The sequence below is a fragment of the Anopheles stephensi genome, chromosome 3, assembly GCF_013141755.1.
Source record: "Anopheles stephensi strain Indian chromosome 3, UCI_ANSTEP_V1.0, whole genome shotgun sequence".
NCBI classification, from domain to species: domain Eukaryota; kingdom Metazoa; phylum Arthropoda; class Insecta; order Diptera; family Culicidae; genus Anopheles; species Anopheles stephensi.
The window spans coordinates 5763578-5784016 of NC_050203.1; the positions used below are offsets into that span (position 1 = coordinate 5763578).

Here is a 20439-nt window from a genome sequence, read left to right on the forward strand (position 1 = left end):
TTTGGGGGGGGGGGGTTTAATTATGGGTGAAGGATTAAAAAATTCAAGTTTAACTAACACGAGCGCGCCATTCAAGTTCGCATTCGTACGATTTCCGCATTAGCTAGGCGCACGATCCGGTTGAAATCCGTTTTGGTGTACGAACGCCAGAAATTTGATCGCGACCACACCAAGGCGGGATAGTTGGGGCTTTGCACGCCGTGAAACAGTCTCGCAATCGCTCGTCCCGTGAAATTGTTTTCCGGATAGCGGCATATTGTTGTGCGAATGTCCGCTATCAGCTGCTCGTCCGTTGTATCGTCAGGCTGGTGGGTAAGAAGACAACGTCAGGGATGTTATATATCCTCCATTAGAAATGTTTTTTTTTCTTTTTTGTTGTTGCAATACATACCTCTGGTACGATTTCTATATTTTGCTTACTAATATCAGTCGTAAAGTAGCTCCTCACGATGCTCTTCAGCTTCTCCGACGGTCCGGTGGGACAATCCACACGACTTATCGGACCGATGGTGTTGAAGCATACCGAGTTTAATGCTTCCGAGATGTACTGCAGCTGTGCCAGCTGAGTACGTTCCTGGCGAGTAACGCGTTCGTAAAGCCCATCCAGTGCACGATCCAACTCTTCGTCGGTCAGATCACCAGGCGCGCGGAGTCGGAACCCGAGCTCGGTGAACATCACCGACAGTGGTGAACGTTTATTAGCATTATTAACTGCAAGAGAAATGGCAAACGGGCATTCATTCATGGCCAGATGTGAGATGTGCACGCTTTTATCGTACCAGTGGTCCATTCGAGCCTTTTCAACTGATACTTCACCACGCCACTGTCCCAACCGATGGCGGACGCTACGTCTATCACCGGAAACTCGATCACCGTCGAAGTGGCATGCGAAATACCGCGTTTCAAATCGAGCGCAAATGCCATCGCCAACGGCGGACATTCCTTCGCCGCTTGTCGCAGTGGCCGAGCGCCTGCGTACGACACTACCCTGCACATCGTGTAGGCCGGACTGAGCGCCTGTATGTAGCGCTGGTCCTCCAGCTCCAGGTAGCAAAGGAAGGTCGCAATGTTTTCCTCTGGAATATCTAGCTGCTGTACGGTTGCCTCTATCGGAAAGCATATCTCATGCCCCGGACACAGCCGTTTCCGAGCAGTGGCAGCAGTTTCGGTTTGCCCCGGTTCGTTCGGCAACATCTCCTCGAAATCATCATCCCAATCGATACCGTTGACCGCTTTCAACTCCTCGCGCAACTCTTGTGCAAGATGTCTGTAAGAAAAGCAAACAGTGTAATCATGAAAGCAAATCCATTTTCCTGTAAAACGCTACAAATGCAACCAACTTGTTCTCGAGTATCTTTGCACAAGCACACGGTACAAAGATTTTCTGCAGCAGCTTCCGGATCACGTGACGATCGATCGAGTTGGCGTAGATAAAGCGCCGCAGTTCGTTCCGATCGTTGCCTTTGTTGTCGAGAAACAGGTGGCAGTGGGAGAGTAGTCCGTCGCGGCCAGCACGACCCACCTCCTGCACGTAGCTTTCAAAGTTCTTCGGCATGTTGTAATGAATGATGGCCCGGATGTCCGCCTTGTTAATACCCATACCGAACGCGATCGTGGCCACCACAATACGCAGTTCGCCGCTCATGAAAGCGTTCTGTATCGTACGACGGCGTGAAGCGGGCATGCCGGCATGATACGGTTCCGCCACATAGTTTAGTCGTTTGCGCTTGTTCGCACTAGCTTCCGCCGCGGCACGAGCCGCATCTTGGAAGCAGGTACGAATGAACGATGCCACCCGTTCGCAGTCGTCGCGCCGTGTGCAGTACACGATGATTGATTGAAGCGAGCTGAATCGTTCCGATTGAAGCAGATTCACTAGTGCCGCATCCCGGTTAGCGTCGCGTGAAACGGTCAGCAACAGATTGTCCGGTAGTGGAATGTCACTGATTATTCCCTCCAGCCCGTCCGGTATCGCAAGATGCGAAACGATACTTTGTCTGCAAGAAAAAAGAAAAAGGATTTTTACCCTTTTCCGCTTACTCATTGCGAGCTCGTCGCCTGTACTTGCCTCGTTTGGACGGTGGCTGTCGCTGTTAGACCTAATATAGTTTTCACTCCCAGCTTTTCCTTTAAAACCTGCAAAAAAATGTTTGGCAATCCGTTGTCTTTTTTCGTTCGATCATTTACCTACCTTGCAAATCATCAGATAGCTTGGACGGAAATTGTGACTCCACTGGGACACACAGTGAGCCTCGTCGATACAGGCAAAAGCTATCGGAGGAAGCTGTCGCAGCAACGAACCGAACCCGGTCGATTTCTCGCCCGATACGACTGCTTCCGGGGAGATTAGGAGAATGTCCACTTCGCCAGCGCTTATCGCTTGCATCGTACGATCACGGATCCTGTGAACCGATGTGGCATAACGTATGTATAGCGCATTAGAAATTAAACAAGGTGGTTAAGGCGACCATGGAATAGGAAACAGTTAGGATAGGAAGCGAGTAGCTCACCAGAAATCATCACAAATACTTACTTCGGCGTCTGGTTTGTGTGGAGGCAGTGAGCATTCAGAAAATCGGGCATCCCATGCACCTGATCCTCCATCAGCGACACGAGCGGAGATATTACCAGCGTAATGCAGTTGCGCTGCTGCCGGTAAAGGTACGCCGGCAGTTGATAGCAGAGCGATTTACCTGCACCCGTACTGAGCGTCACCAGTGTGGACATTCCACACAGCACACGCATAACGGCCCGTTCCTGACCGTGGCGGAAGCTTTTGTGACCAAACATACGTAAAGCATCAAACACTTCGGAAGGCGTTGACGGAAGCCCGCTGTCGGGGGTAATCCGGTAAAGCGGCTCAATCGTACCCTTAAATCCACCCGAAACGGTCGATTCAAGCAGTTTGGATTGTTTGAGAAAATCTTCCGGTATTTTATGTCCGATGTAGGACGGTTTGGAAGAAACGCTCTCGGTGGTATGCGGCGTACCGTCTTGTCGCTTCTGTTCCTTCAACGAATCCTCCCAGTCGTCCAGCTTTGGAACATTCGGTTCCTCTTTGCCTAATTCTTGTTCCTGTAGTGCTGCTTCTGATTCTTCCGCCTGCTCTTCTGCACGTTCCTTCCAGGTAGGATTGGCAACGGGTGGAAGGCTTTCGATCCGATTCGAATGCACTATCACGGTTTGAGACTTGGCCATGGCTTCCGCTTCCTCGAGCGTCGGGAACGAAGATTCCTCGATCGTATCCGCATCGTACGGGAGCAGCTTATCCTCCGCCGGCTTTTTGCACTGAAACGCCATATGGCCCGTTCCGCCACACTGGAAGCAGGTCAGTACGCCTCCATCGCAGCCCCGCATGTCCATATCGGGCCCACTCAGGGCGGCAGCCTTCTTCGCCTTCCACTGCGATTTCTTGTACCGGCTGTAGTTAATCGTTTTCTTACCCTTCACGAACACCTTCTTCCGGATATCGATGCGGACGAAATTTTCGTTCAGCTTACCGGCCGCCATCTTTTTGCGGAGTGCCTTATCGTTGCCGCTAGCCGGGGATGCAGTCTTGTCGACGGCTCCAGCACCACCCATCGCACCAGCAATAAAACTGTTCGCAAGTTGCGTATCGCGCACAAGCTCTTTGATATCGATGCGTGGAATGCTTTTCAACCGGTCCAGCCCAAACTCGGGAACGTATTCTTGCGGTTCTTCTACGGTGGGGCCCTCTTCTTCTGCATCGATCTTACGTTGAGTGGATTTTTTTACCTTTCTTGCTTTACCGATCGGTTTTGATGAGCCAGGACTAAGCTTGGGTGAAATGGCCGTTGAGCTTACGACCGTGCGTCGTCCCCTTTTCACTGTCTGTTTCTTCGGCGCAACTGTACGCGTGACCTTCGCCTGTTTAGATCGTGGAGATCGTTTTTCCCTCACCTCTTCCTGATCCGACTCATCGTGATCGGCAGGCAACGATTCATCCTGCATCTCGAGCTGTTTGGGCCCATAGTTTGGATCTTTATCCTCGTCGTCAGAGGAAAATGCTGGCTCCAGTTCTTCTTCCTCGCCTTCCAACGTTGGCGCTTTGTAGGTAGTTCCTTTTCCGGTGTTGGTGCGCTTCGGTCGAACTCGTGGTACGATGGAAGGTTTTATTTTTTCCTTAACGACCTTCTTCTTAGCAGCTTTTGGAGGCTTTTTATTAACTGCTCGCTTTCTTCCCCTCTTCTCCAAGGGTTCCTCTGGTGTAGCTTCCTTTGGATCCTGATTTTCTACGTCCTTCCTTTCATCCGGCACCGACTGTGCCGGTTCCGTCGTCGTCGATTTTGTTGTGCCATCTGCACGCTCTTCCAGGCTGCGATTGATCGAAGTGAAAATTTTACGCTTTTTAGCAATGTGCAACATTCCGGGCGATGTTTGTGTCGATTCGTCTTCCGAGTTTTCGATCACCCCGTCCGAATCCGACTGCACCGGCACATCGTACGCCGTGTTTTGAATGCCGTGTTGCATGGGCGTTGCGCTGGGCGATTCTTTTACGATGCTATCATCCGCAACGCTTAGCGAAGACATGCCGAAGCTTGTGGCCGATGCGAGTGAGGCAACATTTACATTTCGAAGTCCAAAGTTGGTTGGCCGATCGCTGCTAGCACTGACGGAGGCAGGTGAACCGTTTTCTATCGATCCTCCAGAAAGACGACTTATCCATCGTTCATCCAGCTGATTGATTGGTTCGCTAGCCGTTGGCACCAAAGGTGGAGCGGCCAGTTTCTCCTCCACTTTCGAAACAGTACACTCCAACTCCTTCGATTTAGCGGTGAGTAGCGTTTCTAGGTCGGGAAGAACTATTTTGCTTCCATTTCCATGCAGCGCTTGTGCGCTGCTTTGGGACGCAGGTCCAAACGAATTGCGTGAAAGCGATTTACGCGGATTACGTTTAGGAATTAATAAGCTCGATTTAGGCAACAGTTGGATGCCCTTTAGGGTTACCGGTTTGGGCGTTTCAGTTGCTTCTTTTGCTTTGCTAGCAGTCTGAACACTTTTGCGGCTTTTCTCTCCCTGCCAAGCAATCAAGTTGTGCTGCTCCAGCTTTTCCGCCTCGAAAGTTGTATCGGATCGTGCGTCGGCGATCGGTTTCGTAAGCAAGCTGCTCATCGATAAGCTGGTATTTGCAAGTGCACTATCATTCAACACCGTACCGGAGGATAGCATTGCTGAGATGTCGCTGGGGTCTTGCAAAAAGCTCGATTCTTGGGATATTAATGAACCATCGAAATCATCATCATCGTCCAATGCTTCTAGCAGCGTGTTCTTCAGAAGAGTCGTTTTCAGTTGGTAATACATTTTGTATGAATTTTTAATCTCACTAGGTGAGTCACGAATATCGAGCTGAAAGCAATACATATTTTGGTTAACTTTCATCAACACGTCTTTCTGGAGAGAAGTTCCCCAAAACTTGGCGGTACATGAAATAGGCCACAATTACCATTGACCATCGTTATGGAAAACCCCCTCCGTTCTGGATAGTGCCACAAACACTTTACCTTCGACGGAATTCGGCCATACTTTTTCTTAAACTCTTTTTCCCATTGCTTCACGCGGTACTTGCACTTTTGGTATTTTGCCCGAAACACCTGATCCTCCATTATGCTGCCGTAGCAAACTATCAGCTAACCTTAGCTTAGCTTTCGATAATCTCAGAAATAAGAACTTTTCGTCACAACCTTCATATACAACTGTTAATTAGTGAAAACGTTGCAATTTTTCCTACCTGTACGATCCGTGTGCGATAGGATTGCGTTTGGCGGGAACGACAATCAAAACAAAACAAATCCGAGAGCGAATCGAGAGAGCGACCAACTGACGTGACAACACGATACTCGCTCTCTCTCTCTCGCTCTTCCTCGCAACAACTGCCAAATGCGTCTGTACTCGATTGATCGACGAACGGTTGCAACGATTAATCGATGTAGCTTTCCGTGCGGAAAGAATTTACGGTAAAAAAGCAAAGAGATGAGCATTTTTAATAAAACACAAAGTCAACAATATTTTTAATTATACAATTTCCATTGCAAAGAGGGGATAAAGCTTTCGAAACAACTTCTACCATTTACGGTACGTTCAAGTGGCTAGCAGTGCACCATAAACACAGCAGGACAGCGCATCTGTCACAACAAATATGGCTATTTAGCAAAACGCCAGAAAATAGTGAAAATATTATCTAAAAATTCGTAAATATAATCCTTGTAAATTTGTTTCGTGCTTTAAAAACAACCCCGGTGCAACCAGCGTGTACGGGCAGTGTAATCGCACAGACATTCGACTGGCGAGGCTTTCGGGAGTATTCGCAGCAATTGTGTATTCCGTTTCACCGTCGCTCTATACGAACTGACTCTCTCTGGTTGTACTGCGAAGTGTTACGACGGAAGTAGCAGAAGCACCCGAAAACCACCAACAACAAAGCGATCGAGCGACCAGCAGCAGCAGCAGCAGCAGCTTTACACCTTCGGAAATCGGTGGTTTCCGTGGAAGCTGTGCGCGCGCGTTACTGTCCCTAGTGTTTCTCCTGCATTTTCCTGTCCTGTAACTTAATCGTACAATAAGCCTGCAGCGATGATTAAACTTTTCTCCCTCAAACAACAAAAGAAAGATGGTGAAGCAACACCGAAGGCCGGAGGCCAGAAGAAAACTTTCACTGCTGCACAGCTGCGAATCACGAAAGGTATGATTTTGCTAGTTCTTATTTATATACGGAGCATAATGCGAGCATTCTGTGTGTGCGTGTGTGTGTATTGGCAGATATCAATGAGCTAAACCTTCCGAAGACGTGCGCCACCGAGTTCCCGGACCCGGACGATTTGCTAAACTTTAAGCTCATCATCTGTCCGGATGAGGGCTTCTACAAGGGAGGTCGTTTCGTGTTCAACTTTAAGGTAATGTCGCGATGGAGTCATTTTTCGAAATGCATTCTAAATCCGACTTCTGTTCCGTTTTAGGTTGGACCGAACTACCCCCACGAACCACCGAAGGTCAAGTGTGAAACCCAGGTCTACCATCCAAACATAGACCTTGAGGGTAACGTCTGTTTGAACATTCTGCGCGAAGACTGGAAACCGGTACTGACGATCAACTCGATCGTGTATGGATTGCAGTACTTGTTCTTGGTATGTAGCAAACCCTTTACCTCAGCGCTGATAACCTTTCTTTTGTGTGATCGTAACTGTTGCCAAAAAAAAAACACACACAGTTCAATCGTGATCTTTGTCCCCTTATTGCCGTTGTGCGCATAAATGTGCAGCAGCGATTCGAAGGTAGTAGTTGTTCACGCTTTCTGACTATTTTGTTCGCGCGTTCGATCTCATCACCTCTTCAGGAACCGAATCCGGAGGATCCGCTCAATCGGGAAGCAGCTGAAGTGTTGCAAACCAACCGACGCCTGTTCGAGCACAACGTTTTCAAAGCGATGCGCGGTAACTATATTGGCGCGACGTACTTCCAGCGCTGTCTCAAGTGATATATAAATTCGAAATTAACCCTTACATGTTGCGTTTATTTAATTATTCTTACGATTGGTGGGCGCTATTATATAGACTTTAATTATAATTAAAAACAAAGGCCACGAACAAGCAAGCATGGTGGCTGCGAGTCGAAAATGCCCCCCCTCCCCCAGGAACAAGGCGTGTTTGCAAAGACCCACAAGCAGAATACAAAATCAAGCCCCTAACTGAACCCAGAAGATCCTACACCTAACGCATGCACGCATAGTAGCAAACAGTAAAGCAAATATGTAAGGAACAAGGAGTTGCAAAGGAACATTAAAAAAACCCCCACACACACACACACAAAACAAACGTTTGTGTGCACCGGAAAGCAGCAGCTGCAGGTTTGGCCTTGTAGAGATTGTGATGAAATTGCGTGAGGAGTGAACTTATAATACAGGAACATGGAGAGCACCTTGTTTAGATAGCTTAACAAACATGCAGGAAGCTCAGCTCAAAACATATGACTACACTGGGGAATGTTCTGTTCGAAGCTATTATTAGTAGTTGTAGCTTGCGAAAAAGGGGTAAAACAGTAGACAACACAATCCACACACACACACACACACCCTCTTAAAACACGTCTTATCTGTACAATATCTATCTAAAAGCGTTAAAAGCGAGCGCGTTTGTTCTATAGACAGATCGATGGGCCACGCAGCACAGCGGTTACATCTGTCGATCATGGCACAATTTCTTGCGGCTCCTTAAAGAAGGGGAGGTGAATCGAGTTGCAGAACAAAAACAAAAACACTTGATAAATAGCTGAGTTTAGTCTCTTTAGTGATAATAACGAACGATTGTGTCTCCACTCTCGCATTAATATGCCGTCGTCTTTAGTGGGTTAGTGGCTCTATCCGTAACCGTGGATTAGTGTGTAGAAGAGATTCAACCATGCAGAACGTTTCGCAATCCTCGTTATATACTCTTGAGTTTGGACTGTGGACTGCTGCCATTTGTTGAGTACGGTTCTGCTGCAAATTGCCATTTGCCAACCATTTTTTTGAATCGAAATTCGAAGAGCAACTCCATCCCTTACAAAATACAATAGAGATGAAATTGATACAAGTTGGACACACCAATCCGATCGCTCCCAGATTATAAATGCAAAAAAGAAGAAGAAAAAAAACAACTTGGCATAAACAATACCTAGGATAATGAACAAAAAAAGAGAAAATAAATTATGAAAATAGGAAATCGACTTGTAGTCATGACATTTTCCTCAAATACCGTGAGTATTAGGACTGATGATGGAGTCCTGGATTATCTTCGCAGGACAAAACCCCTCCCAATATCTATTGCCGTCTCAGTGGAGGTATCTACAGCATGTGCTGATCAACTCCAAAGCATTTGGGTGCGTCCTAACATGAACGAACGACCTAAAGCTGGACTACAACAATCCAGACTACAACAACATCGCTTTCAAGCTCAATCGGAATACGGTATCCTCTCACGATAAGGGCCTTAGAACACAATAGAAAAAAAAAAACAGATCAATGTGGAAAATGCATTCTTCCTTGGCACTACAACCTCAAGAGGTCTCGGCCTGCCATTTCTGGCTCTCTGTGACCTCATTTTACCCGCAGTAAAGTAGTCAGTCTTACGTACGGGGAGGCGGTCTGGATGGGATTTGAACCCCGGATGGGAACCCCCCCCCCCCCCTGGATGGGATTACATACACACCGATACAAAATATCGATAAAACCACCTGTTGCATTTGCATGCGCCTGTGTACGCGTAATTCCTTCGCCCATTCGATGAAACACAATTTTTCGCCAACCCGGGGCGGTTGCCAGGACAACCCGTAGCATTGGCAACCGGTGTCGTCGGTAACTATGTAAGCCTGTTTCACAACAACCAACTGCAGCTTGACTACACACACTGTGCAACACTGTGCACAGTCTTCTTTGGTTGCCGATGCCAACGGATACGTTTGTGCAGAAGGAAGTCCTTTGGTGAAGCGTTCCCTAATCCTGCAAGATGTCGGCCGAAGAACCAACGGAAGTGATGAACCTTGAACCGTCCGCAATCATTGGATTCGATGGTGAGTGTAAAGAAGTTTCTGCTTTTTCCCGCGTCCTACACCTGATTACCGTTGCGATACCTCAACCTTCCTCCATTGTCAGGACACGTTGTTTGCGGACTCCGGGTACACCCCGACCAGCGTCATCTAGTGTTTCCGCTGGGAAATGAAATATCCATCTACGAGTGTGCCACCAACAGGCAATCGTTTCTGCGTGGTCACACGAACACAATATCCACGCTGGACATATCCACCAGCGGACGGATGGTTGCCTCCGGTCAATCGAATCACATGGGCTTCCGGGCATTCGTGATCGTGTGGGATTGGGAAACGCGCAAGGAAATATCACGCCACGAGCTACACCGCGTCCGGGTCCAATCGCTGTGCTTCTCGTCGAACGATCAGTTTCTCGTCAGTCTCGGTGGTAAGGACTGTGGGTCCATCATCGTGTGGGATATCGAGCAGCGGACGGCCATTTGTGGCACTATCGCAACCAAGGAAACGACCGGCGAGGCGACCAAGGTGGTGAGCTTAAACAAACGCTTCACAACGTTCGTGTCGGGCGGTGATCAAAATTTGCGCGTATGGAACATCGATCGGGAGCGCAAGCGGCTCACGGTGCAGGATGTGGCCGTGGGCAAGTTGCGACGCGAATTTACCGGCATGCGTATCTCGCCGAACGACGACACACTGTACGTTGGGACGATGAGTGGCGATATCGTGAAGATTAATCTCAACTGCAATCCGAATCCGAGCGATCCGTCCCAGGATAAGATGCCCGTTCTGCTGGGATGCTTCGGGAAGCATAATGCGAAGAAACCGCCGGGAAAGGATTGTGAAAAGTATCATTACGGTGTGCGCGATTTGCTGCTGCTTCCGGACGGGAAGCTTATTATCGGGGCGGGTGACGGAACGATCGATATGGTTCAGGAGCGTAATATGAATTTCAAAAACTATCGTGGACCCACGTGGCCGGAGTTGAAGTCGGTAAGCATTAGGCTTCTTTTTTTAACGATAGCTAACTTTTTAAAATAATCTCGCACAAAAAAACTCTAATTTTAGCTGCAATCAACGAAAATCGACGGTGTAATCACATCGCTTCAGATACGGAACGGCAAAACCCTGCTAATCGGTACGAACGGGTGCGAAATTTATTCCCTGGAGTTGGCCAACTTTTCCTCCAGCTTACGGCTGCTGAAAACGTGCCACACGAACGCCGTGTACGATATAGCATTTCCCTAGTAAGTGAGAGTTAGGTGATCGATGTTCCGCGTAACGTTAAACGATCCTTTTCCTTCCATTGCAGCAACTTCTCGCTCGTCTTTGCGACGGCCAGCCACGAATCGATCCGCATTTGGTCGACGTCCAAAATGCAGGAGCTGCTCCGTATCGTCGTGCCCAACTTTGCCTCCTCGTCGATCGTGTTCAGCCGCGACGGGAAGAGCATTATTTCCGCCTGGAACGATGGCGTGATTCGCGCCTTTACGCCACTCACCGGCAAGCTGATCTACGCGATACCCAACGCACACAACAAAGGCTGCTCCTCGGTGGCGGTAACCAGCAATGGAAAGATTGTGGTGAGCGGTGGCATCGAGGGGCAGGTACGCGTGTGGAAGATCGATCCGTACGTGCAAAGCTTGATTGGGGTGCTGAAGGAACATTACGGTCCAATCGAATCGGTGCACATCAACAACTACGACACGGAAGTCGTTTCGGCGTCGCGGGATGGATCGTGCGTTATTTGGGACCTGATACGCCTGACCCGGAAGCACGTGATCTTTGCGCACACGCAATTCATTGCTGCACAATATTTTCCGACCGGTGTGCAGATACTGACCGCGGGGTCGGACAAGCTGATCGGCTACTGGGAAGCGTACGACGGTAGTTTGGTGCGCGAGGTGGAAGGCTCAAAGTCGGGGCCGATCAACGCGATCGACATGAACATGATGGGCGAGTACTTTGTGTCGGCCGGTACGGATCAGATTGTGCGGCTGTGGAACTATCAGCTCGGTGTGGAGGTGGCGGTCGGCATTGGACATGCCAGTGCCATCACGTCCGCCCGTTACAGCCCGAATGGAAAGTTTCTCGTGACGGGATCTAGCGATGGAGGTATCTTTGTTTGGAAAGTTCCGGAGGTGAGTGAGTGTTGTTAAAAATTCAAATTGCATACCATACCCGGGTTAGAAAAAGTCCTGCCGACCTGCGTTTGACATGCCTGCCCTAGCGCTTATTGATTTGCATGTAATTAGCTTACGCTATCACGTGTTATCGATTTACACCGTTCCGCCACCGTCCCATGCAAACAGAGGGATTAATTTAAATCCATATGATGTAACCCAAGCCCGTTGACGTAGTTATTACCGCACACCATTACTCGCTTGCCGTTACAGAAATTCCACATAAAAATACCGGACGATATTTCCAACGCCATCAAGGACGAGCAGCAGCAGCAGCAACAAGCACCTTCGAAAACGAACAAACCCCCGACACCGATGGCAGCCGGGAACAAACCGGTCAAAAGTTCCTCCTCACAAATGGTTCGGAAAACGACTCCATTATCGTCCGGGGCGCGTAGCGTTGGCATCATCCCCGGAGGCAACCGGAGCAACGAGGACATCCGGGTGCATGCCTCCGGAAAATCTTCACGCGCGAGCCAAATCGCCGAATGTCCCGCGATCGATCCGAACGCACAGCCAACGATCGATCCGTGCGTTGATACAGCCTCCCTAGCGGATCATACCGAACAGCAGGAGCAGTGGGAGATACGCTCGCAACATTCCACCGGCAGTCAGAATCGACTGTCGGAACAGTCACCCTTTGCAGTCGATGCAGCCGACGGAGGAAATTCGAATAAGCCGTTACGCTCCGCAGGAAAACCGTAGTCGAGGCGGTGAAATCGATTGGAAAAAATTTATCGTGCAAAGGTTTAGTGTTTTTTTACAACAGTTTACATGTATTTATGACACATCTTATACTCAATAGCTGCTCCCCATTGCGAGGAGATTCGTAATAAAGGTATCGATTTCCAGGCGGGCTTGTTTCAGCTGCGGAGGATCACTGTCCAGCGGTTCGTACATGTTCGCACAGTGGGCCGTCCCGTCGATCAGGATGGTTGGCATGTGAATGTCGTTGCTCTCGGTCAGTCCCAACCGGTGCCATGGGTCGATGTTACCGTGCACGTACAGTACGTTGGTGGTGGCCGGATCTAGTCCACCGTAGATGGTGTTCGTTCGGTACACGCCTCGGGTAAGCGATTGCGCCCCGAACCGAGCGCCGTACGTATCGACACATTGACGAATAAAGAATTCTACCGGGAAACGATCACCAAACACCGAGCTGGCGTTGCTGGACGTTTGGTAGAATCCGAACTCGTTGCAGGTTTGGTAAGTCCACTGTCGCACTACGAAAAAGAAGGCATTTTGTTTAATAGTAAAAGAGTATCTTGCTTACACGTTGCATTCAATTCTTACTTCCGTTGGCTGCCGAAGATTCCCAGGAAGTGTTCCTTATTTCCTGTATCGACTTATCGTACACATAGTCCAGGCAGGTCGTATTACTAAGCTCCAGTAGCAGCCGGTTCACCTCCGCTAGCCTGCTGAACGGCGCCCCAATGCTTTGATTCACCATTATATCGCACACCTGATCGATCGTTACGGAACTGTGCGGACTATTGTCCTTGTTGTACTGAACCACACCGGCAAACAGACCGGCAACATTCTGGAACAGATTTGCAATGTCCATTGGGGTTTCGATCGATTTTTCTACCGGATCACAGAGCTTGAATTTGTCGTTAAGCGTACGCTGGCCGATCATGTGCTTCAGAAGCGTTTCCATCTGCTTGATGGCACTTCGAACCGCTTCCACACAGGCGGACGAGTAGCGTGCAAGCGAATGGGTGACGGTGTCGAAGTATTCGCTAAAATCAATCTTGGCCAGCAATGGTCCACTGGAACTGATGGCACCGTATACCAGCGAGGGATACTTTTCCCTTAGCCACGCAGCAAGCGACCCAGGATAGGAACCACCGAAAGCGATCCAACGGTTTTTGTGCGGCTGCAGGTTGTACTTTTCGTTCATGGCCACGATAAAGTACGCCAGATCGGCGAGAGCTTGTTCCGAGGTAAGGTACGCGAGACTGCTCGTAGAAAGATCCGCCGTCGGATGACTTTTGCCGTAGAACCGATGCTCGAGCTGGAAGCACAGTGCACCGTGTGCTTTTGCATAATGGATCCAAGCTCCTTTTCCCATCGTGTCGGGCTTGGCCTCACCCTCTCCACCAATCATAAGGAAGACGGGCGCATTAGGATCGGACGCGTTGAAGAACTGATCGTTGACCTGGTAGCGCTGTTTCCAGGTCGCCCCATTCGTGGGATCGTTGTGATCTAGCTGTTGCTCGAACCATTGGTCCGGAAACGGCTCACTTCCAGTGTACAGATCTGAATCCGTCGTACGTTCATTCGTTTCGAACAGTTTTCCACGCCAAAATCTACGCTTTCCGTTAACCTCACATTGTCCGCACAGCAGGATCACGATCAGCGAAGCCACCGCCAAGGATTTGTGCGCCATTTTGCCGAAATGGCCGCTTATGGAAACGCGTAGTTACAACACACGCGTGTACGTTAGGACGCTGAACTGGACAAAGGAACAGACACACAACCGGGAACCGCACTCCGCGTACTGCGAACAACAACTGTGCGGTGGTCAGTCGGTCGAGCGTTACTTTTAAACAAAACCCCCACGGCTGATAACTATTATCAATGTTCTCTTTCTCACACACATTGACCCGGCGCGACCGTGTCCAACAGGCAGGCTAATCGAATTTGTGCATCCCAGGCCCTTGCTTGCTGGTGTCCCCGCAGTGTAGAATTATGCGCGAATGGGAGAGGATACAAAGCACGTAGATTTATGCCAGACCACTGTATCTAGATTACGGATATGATCCGTTGCTGATGGATATTGCTTTCGAAACTATTCGCAGTTCTTGTTGGAGAACCGTTTTTTGCTGATAAGAAGAAAAAGTACAAAAAAGCTCATTTGACGCGGTAAATTGAAATTTTCCAATTGTTTTGTTTGCAGATAACGAACGCTCAGCATATTAACAAAAGTTGTTTGAAGTACTTCAGCGTGGTTTTTGCTAGTGGAGGCATTTTAAACGGAGTTTTTAAATATAATTAACAGGCAAACTAAGTTCGGTTGCACGTAAAAGAAAGAGACAGAAGATGCAAATGAAAGTGAAAATTAAAGAAAGAGCGAGAGAGAAAGGGCGAATAGTTCTTGTTCTTTGACAACCTCCTTCCGAGACGTTCTGTCAAATTCGTTTTAGTACAACCACCACGGCTGTATGAACCTTGATGCAGTGACGTTTGCTCAGGCAACGGGATAAAGCAAGACAACCAGTGGTGTCAGGCGTGATACGACTGGACCGTACGGAAAAGGGAGAAAACGATAGCCGCTCCCTATTGCCCCTTGAGCTCGACGCGCATACAGTGCCCAGAGGTGGTAATTGAAAGTGGCTTAAAAAGTGTGTCCGTGTAATAAAACGGTGGAAAAGAATCCCATTCCAAGGCAACCTGTGTGTAATTCGTCGTGTTTTTCGTGCGTGCGTGCGTGGTGAGAATTGAGTTGGTTTTGTGTTTATTAAATAGGAACGGGGATCGTGGCGGTTCCGCACACACACCTTTGCTCATTGCATTCCTGGAAGCATAGGAGGGAAGCAAGGGCGAAAGGCTCGAATATATTGGACCAAGAGCAGAAGAAGTAGAAAAAGACCCCTGTGTGCGATCATTATTCATCCCTCGGCTAGGCATCCCTCACCGTGCACGGTGGAGGATTTTTGATAATGTTGAAACTCATCGTAGGAAAAACAAAAACCAGGAGTATCAAAATTGTGATCTCGAAATCATTCCAGAATCCGTGCACCTACATTCTTTGGCGAGGCATATAAGTCATCGGCGCGCGTTATCATCGCAGAAAAAAAATACACACAGTAAAAACGGTTGCGCCCCGAAAGTGGAAAGTCGTGGACGACACAAACACTCGTCCGGTTTTGGAGGAGAAGAACACCATACATACACACACTCACACACGCACGAACGGTGTACTCCGCGGTGTCGTCATCCGGTCGTCTCTCGAGTGTGTGTAGTGTGCGGTCTTGTTTTTCCAGCTTAATCCGTCATCGCCTTGCGCACCGAGTAGTGCGCAAGTGTATTGTGGTAGGAAAAGTGCAACAGCATCATCATCATCACCATCATCGTTAGCGCGAGTCACGAGTGGAAGTTGCAATCGTTTGGGAAAATTACCATTGTGTGTCCCAGTTCCTGTCCCCAGTGGAACGTTGTGAAGCATATTTAGCTGAAAAAAATATATTCTTCTCCCTTTCCCAGCTCTAGTGTGCGGCTTGCGTGTGTGCGTATAGGTGCGTGTCTGTTAAATAATCTCCCACGGCATCAGCAGGCTTGTGGTGGGCAGAGCAGCGTAGTGTAATCGAATAATCGGCATTGAGGAGATAGTAGTGTGATGAAGTGATAGAGGCCGGACGGCAGCGCCAGAAGTTAAGTCGGTGCGCGCGCGCGGCGGGGTTTAATAATTGACTCGCGTGAAAAGCAGCAGTGTGTGGGTGTGTGCGTGTGCTAAAGTGTGTTTGTGAGTGTGTATGTGCGAGTTCGCATCCGCTCGGCTGCATCCAGTGTCCGGAGGAGGGTAACAAGTGCACCAGTCCAACTAAAAGTGAGACCGAGAGTTTATGCTTGGCAATATAGAGAATCCGACGATTACTAGATTAAGCGCCATTACGCGCTTTTTGGAGGGTGAGCATCATCATCCCCTGTTGCTATAAAACACACATACCACTAGCGGGTGGTGTACAGTGCGTGTGTGCCGTGTGTTTTTTTTTCTCATTCCATCTTACTCGTGAAATAGTGAAGTTTTGTGGAGGCAATTGAGCGCCAGCAAACGGGCTTTAATTGATCCGTGGTTCCTCGCTAAGGCTTATGCTGCATTTGTGTGAGTGTGTGCGGGGGGGATAAGTGAGTGCGTGCGTGCCCCAAGTAGATCATCATCATCGGCCAGTGTTTGTCTGGAGAAGATCGTAGTCAGTCGGAGCCAAAGCAAACACCATTCAAGTGAGCGAGAAAAAGAAAGCGTGCTTGAGCAGTGAAAGAGAGAAAGAGAGTGGCAGATATTTTTGGCACGGGAAAGAACGAGCCAGGTAGCCTGTTTAAGGTATGTTGTGTGTGCGTGTGTGCGCCATTCTGGTCTGGAGCAATGATGATGATGTTCTAGCAGAGCATCTCCTCTTAGCTCACGATACGATCATCTGAATACAATGGTGACTGACGATCTTACTGTGTGCATTCAACTTTTCCATTTTCATGCCCTTCCCTTCACATACCTTGCCTTGCGGGATGACCCACTGAATGGCACCATGGCTGCAGTGACGGCAACGAGCGTGCGAATATCGACACAACCAGAATGAACGAAATCGAAGCACTGCGCCAGGAGGCAGAAACGCTGAAGAATGCGATCCGGGACGCACGGAAAGCGGTCTGCGACACGTCGATCCTGCAGGCCACCGCACAGCTGGAACCAGTCGGAAGGATTCAGCTCCGCACGAGGCGTACCCTTCGTGGGCATTTAGCAAAGATCTACGCCATGCACTGGGGCAACGATTCCCGGTATCTAGTGTCGGCGTCTCAGGATGGTAAGCTGATCGTGTGGGACTCGCACACCACCAACAAGGTGCACGCGATCCCGCTCCGTTCATCCTGGGTGATGACGTGTGCGTATGCACCGTCCGGCAATTATGTGGCGTGCGGCGGGCTGGACAACATCTGCTCGATCTACAATCTGAAGACGCGCGAGGGCAATGTGCGCATCGCGCGAGAGCTGGGTGGTCATACGGGGTATCTGTCCTGCTGCCGCTTCCTAGACGATAACCAAATCGTGACGAGCTCGGGCGATATGTCCTGTGCGCTGTGGGACATCGAGACCGGCCAGCAGACGACATCATTCCAGGGCCATACAGGTGACGTGATGGCACTGTCGTTGGCACCGCAGGGCAAAACGTTCGTGTCCGGTGCGTGCGATGCGAAAGCGAAGCTGTGGGACATCCGTGAGGGCCAGTGCAAGCAAACATTCCCGGGCCACGAGAGTGACATCAATGCGGTGGCATTCTTCCCCAATGGGTTCGCGTTTGCGACGGGCTCGGACGATGCCACCTGTCGGCTGTTTGACATCCGGGCGGATCAGGAGTTGGCGATGTACTCGCACGACAACATCATCTGCGGCATTACGTCCGTGGCGTTCTCGAAGTCGGGCCGACTGCTGCTGGCAGGGTACGATGACTTCAACTGCAACGTCTGGGACACGATGAAGGCGGAACGAGCGGGCATACTGGCGGGACACGATAATCGGGTGTCGTGTTTAGGGGTGACAGAAAATGGTATGGCTGTGGCGACCGGCTCCTGGGACTCGTTCCTGCGCGTGTGGAACTAAAGGCAGTGGGGTGGTTCGAGCTAAGTGAGCGGGGCGGCATACAACACAGCAGGAGAGGTTGTCGTGTTCATCGTTGCCGTCACTTCGGTAAAACCGTTCCTTTAAAGGATTTTTCTTATCGCCCGTTTGTTTTCACATACCCCCGATTCCCTTTTCCTGCCCATCTGTCCGCTTTGTACGATATAATTTTCCTTAAGAATTACACGTTAACTGCTGTTTGCATGCGCAACTCAAACATCCAGTAGCACCAGCGCGCCGTGTAGCTTGCGCTAGCGAACGATAGATGGCGCCACTTCGTGTCGATGCGATCGATGTTGAAGAAAAAATGCATCTATTTCTTGTGGAGGCAGACGAGTCGAACACGGTTTCGCGGAGTATGTCGAAGTGTTTTGCATTAAATTTACAAACTTCAAATACATCGGGAGTATGAGTGGTTGTTGCAGTTATGGTACAGGCAGAGGAATTCTTCGCACACACATAGAACACCATAACCAAAACCTTGCCGTTAAGATGGTAAGGAGTTTTAAATTGGCATAATAAGCTGAAAGTTTTATGCAATTGCACCTGTATTATCCCGAACTATGCTGGTTGTATTTTGTTTATTCTAATTTTTCGCTTTTTGTTTGACTCTCATTTACTTTTTGTTTTTTGCTGATGCTTTTTCAAACGCCGGGGCGCGAATGTCTCACGTTAACACGTTAAGGAAGGGAGCGTATGTGTGCACTTAGCTGATGTGCACTGATGCGTTAAAGTCCGCATCCTAAGTACATGTACGTTGTGTTTTTAGGTTAGCATTTAAGTTTTATTTGTCATCTGCCCTTCTTCGGGCGCTTCGTCGGGTTCATACGCGCGCGTGGTTGTGTGTAGAGTATGAAACTCGATTAGAAAAAAAAAGTGGCCACCATTGCCGCTGGGGTGGTGCGTCGAAAATCAAAGAAACAAACGAAAAAAAAAAAAAAAACCGTAAAAAGGCGCCCACATAAACCCGCCCGGCTTTATGAACATCGATTGGCATAGACTATTATTATAATTATTACACACTAAAGAAGAAGGAAATTTGTTAATCTATAGGAGAGAGAAACAGCGGTTCGAGGGTGTGCAGTAGTAGTTTCTTGTGGCAACTAAAACACGATATATTTATGATGTAAAAGTATCAGGTGAATGAAAAACGTTTGGTTAGTAAAGATAGCAAAGCAATTACACAACATAAATGTAGGATCTCCAGGATGGGGTTTTGGAACGATGCGACCCTGAACGGGGTAAACAAATGCGTTCAGTAAATCGTAGGGAACAATCGAACCCTAGAGGCACCAATGTTTGAAGTTCATCCTTCAGCAATAAACTTTGCGTTATTTAATACGAGATACGCGTCCACAAATCCCAAAACGAGGATGTGCAACAACTCATCCGAGATGAAGGGCAGTGTACGGTGAGCGTTAGTTTTACCAGCAAATGCAGATAGTAATGCAAATTCAAATGGTTGTTAGTTGTGGCGGAAAGGAAATGGGGGCACCCAGAAAGCACCTGTCGTTAACGAATGCCGGAACCACGTAGAACACAAACACACAACACGCCACAGAATGCTTTAAGTAGTAGTTTACCGACCAAAAACAAAACCCCATCTTGTGCACTAGCCAAATTCCACACATTCAAGATGGTGTCTGCATCGTTCGAAGCGGAATTTGTAACGATGTTTGCGGATGTTTATCGTAAGCTCATTGGCGGATTTCTTGTTATGTGCAAATCGTCTAAATTCATGAATAAAGTCTCATATGTGTATATCTATGACCATAGCGAATGGTGTATTAATTTTGTTTTTTTTTTTTGCAAACATTTAACACAAAACAATCATAATGGTGAACTTGTTTCATTCACGCTGAATTGAATCTTCAACAGGTGTTTACAGCGACGGTTGCTATGATTGACGTTGGGATGGTTTGAAATGACAGTTGATGTTTTTGTTTCGGATATCGGTCTCATCGGAGCACAAACATTAATTTTATTTGCCTTATATTTTGTCAGATTAGTTCGTTCGTTTGTAAGTGTTTAGAATTATTGCTGAATAGATAGTTGCAATACTTAATTCATTGTGTGTTGCACAGATTACGGAATATATCGATTGGGCAAAATATCCCTCGAACAGTAAAATGGTAGCTTCGAGTCCCCGTATAATTACCCCAAGTGGTGTTGCTGTGAGTGCGAAAATCGCGAGAGTGAAAAACGCAACAGCCAGGACCGCCCTTTTCATCCTTTTTCCCTGAGAGCAAAATTACAACGCTCGTAGCAGCAACAGCAGTTCGCTCCCGGATTTTTCTTTTTCGCCTTGCAAAAGGAAACTCTGTCGGCGAAGAAAAATCGAGAGCACCGTTGGAGCAGGCGCGCCACGCATCCGCGGGTGTCTGCTCC

The 20439-nt window shown here is 48.6% G+C and overlaps 5 protein-coding genes across 16 annotated transcripts; 3 read left to right on the top strand and 2 right to left on the bottom strand.

Annotated features, from left to right (window-relative positions):
- Positions 1-70: 70 nt before the first annotated feature.
- LOC118510330 lies at positions 71-5824 on the bottom strand. 5 transcript variants are annotated; one of them, XM_036051986.1, is made up of 9 exons: positions 5750-5824; positions 5523-5674; positions 2534-5367; positions 2192-2402; positions 2069-2136; positions 1341-1997; positions 780-1267; positions 392-711; positions 71-305 (listed from the first exon to the last, which is right to left on the bottom strand). In XM_036051986.1, the coding sequence occupies exons 2-9, from the start codon at positions 5622-5624 to the stop codon at positions 72-74; spliced, it is 4914 nt and encodes a 1637-aa protein (XP_035907879.1). In that variant the 5' UTR covers positions 5625-5674; positions 5750-5824; the 3' UTR covers position 71. The 5 variants fall into 5 exon arrangements, with proteins under 5 accessions (XP_035907879.1, XP_035907880.1, XP_035907878.1 ...); XM_036051987.1 differs by having other exon boundaries at positions 5523-5663; positions 5750-5820; XM_036051985.1 differs by having other exon boundaries at positions 5523-5688; positions 5750-5808.
- A 94-nt stretch (positions 5825-5918) lies between these two features.
- LOC118510389 (NEDD8-conjugating enzyme Ubc12) lies at positions 5919-8714 on the top strand. The gene is made up of 4 exons (XM_036052144.1): positions 5919-6700; positions 6778-6911; positions 6975-7142; positions 7352-8714. Exons 1-4 carry the CDS (start codon positions 6592-6594, stop codon positions 7490-7492), a joined length of 552 nt encoding a protein of 183 aa, XP_035908037.1. The 5' UTR covers positions 5919-6591; the 3' UTR covers positions 7493-8714.
- A 647-nt stretch (positions 8715-9361) lies between these two features.
- Positions 9362-12566, top strand: LOC118510346 (cilia- and flagella-associated protein 52). Its single transcript, XM_036052039.1, has 5 exons — positions 9362-9561; positions 9644-10527; positions 10603-10781; positions 10847-11675; positions 11931-12566. Exons 1-5 carry the CDS (start codon positions 9498-9500, stop codon positions 12420-12422), a joined length of 2448 nt encoding a protein of 815 aa, XP_035907932.1. The 5' UTR covers positions 9362-9497; the 3' UTR covers positions 12423-12566.
- LOC118510362 (putative serine protease F56F10.1) lies at positions 12473-14760 on the bottom strand. Its single transcript, XM_036052070.1, has 2 exons — positions 13011-14760; positions 12473-12940 (listed from the first exon to the last, which is right to left on the bottom strand). Exons 1-2 carry the CDS (start codon positions 14104-14106, stop codon positions 12516-12518), a joined length of 1521 nt encoding a protein of 506 aa, XP_035907963.1. The 5' UTR covers positions 14107-14760; the 3' UTR covers positions 12473-12515.
- Positions 14761-14992: 232 nt separating this feature from the next.
- Positions 14993-19826, top strand: LOC118510378 (guanine nucleotide-binding protein subunit beta-1). 8 transcript variants are annotated; one of them, XM_036052116.1, is made up of 3 exons: positions 14993-15150; positions 15924-16761; positions 16974-19826. In XM_036052116.1, the coding sequence occupies exon 3, from the start codon at positions 17011-17013 to the stop codon at positions 18031-18033; it is 1023 nt and encodes a 340-aa protein (XP_035908009.1). In that variant the 5' UTR covers positions 14993-15150; positions 15924-16761; positions 16974-17010; the 3' UTR covers positions 18034-19826. The 8 variants fall into 8 exon arrangements, with proteins under 8 accessions (XP_035908009.1, XP_035908011.1, XP_035908014.1 ...); XM_036052118.1 differs by having other exon boundaries at positions 14998-15139; XM_036052121.1 differs by having other exon boundaries at positions 15002-15112.
- Positions 19827-20439: the final 613 nt, after the last annotated feature.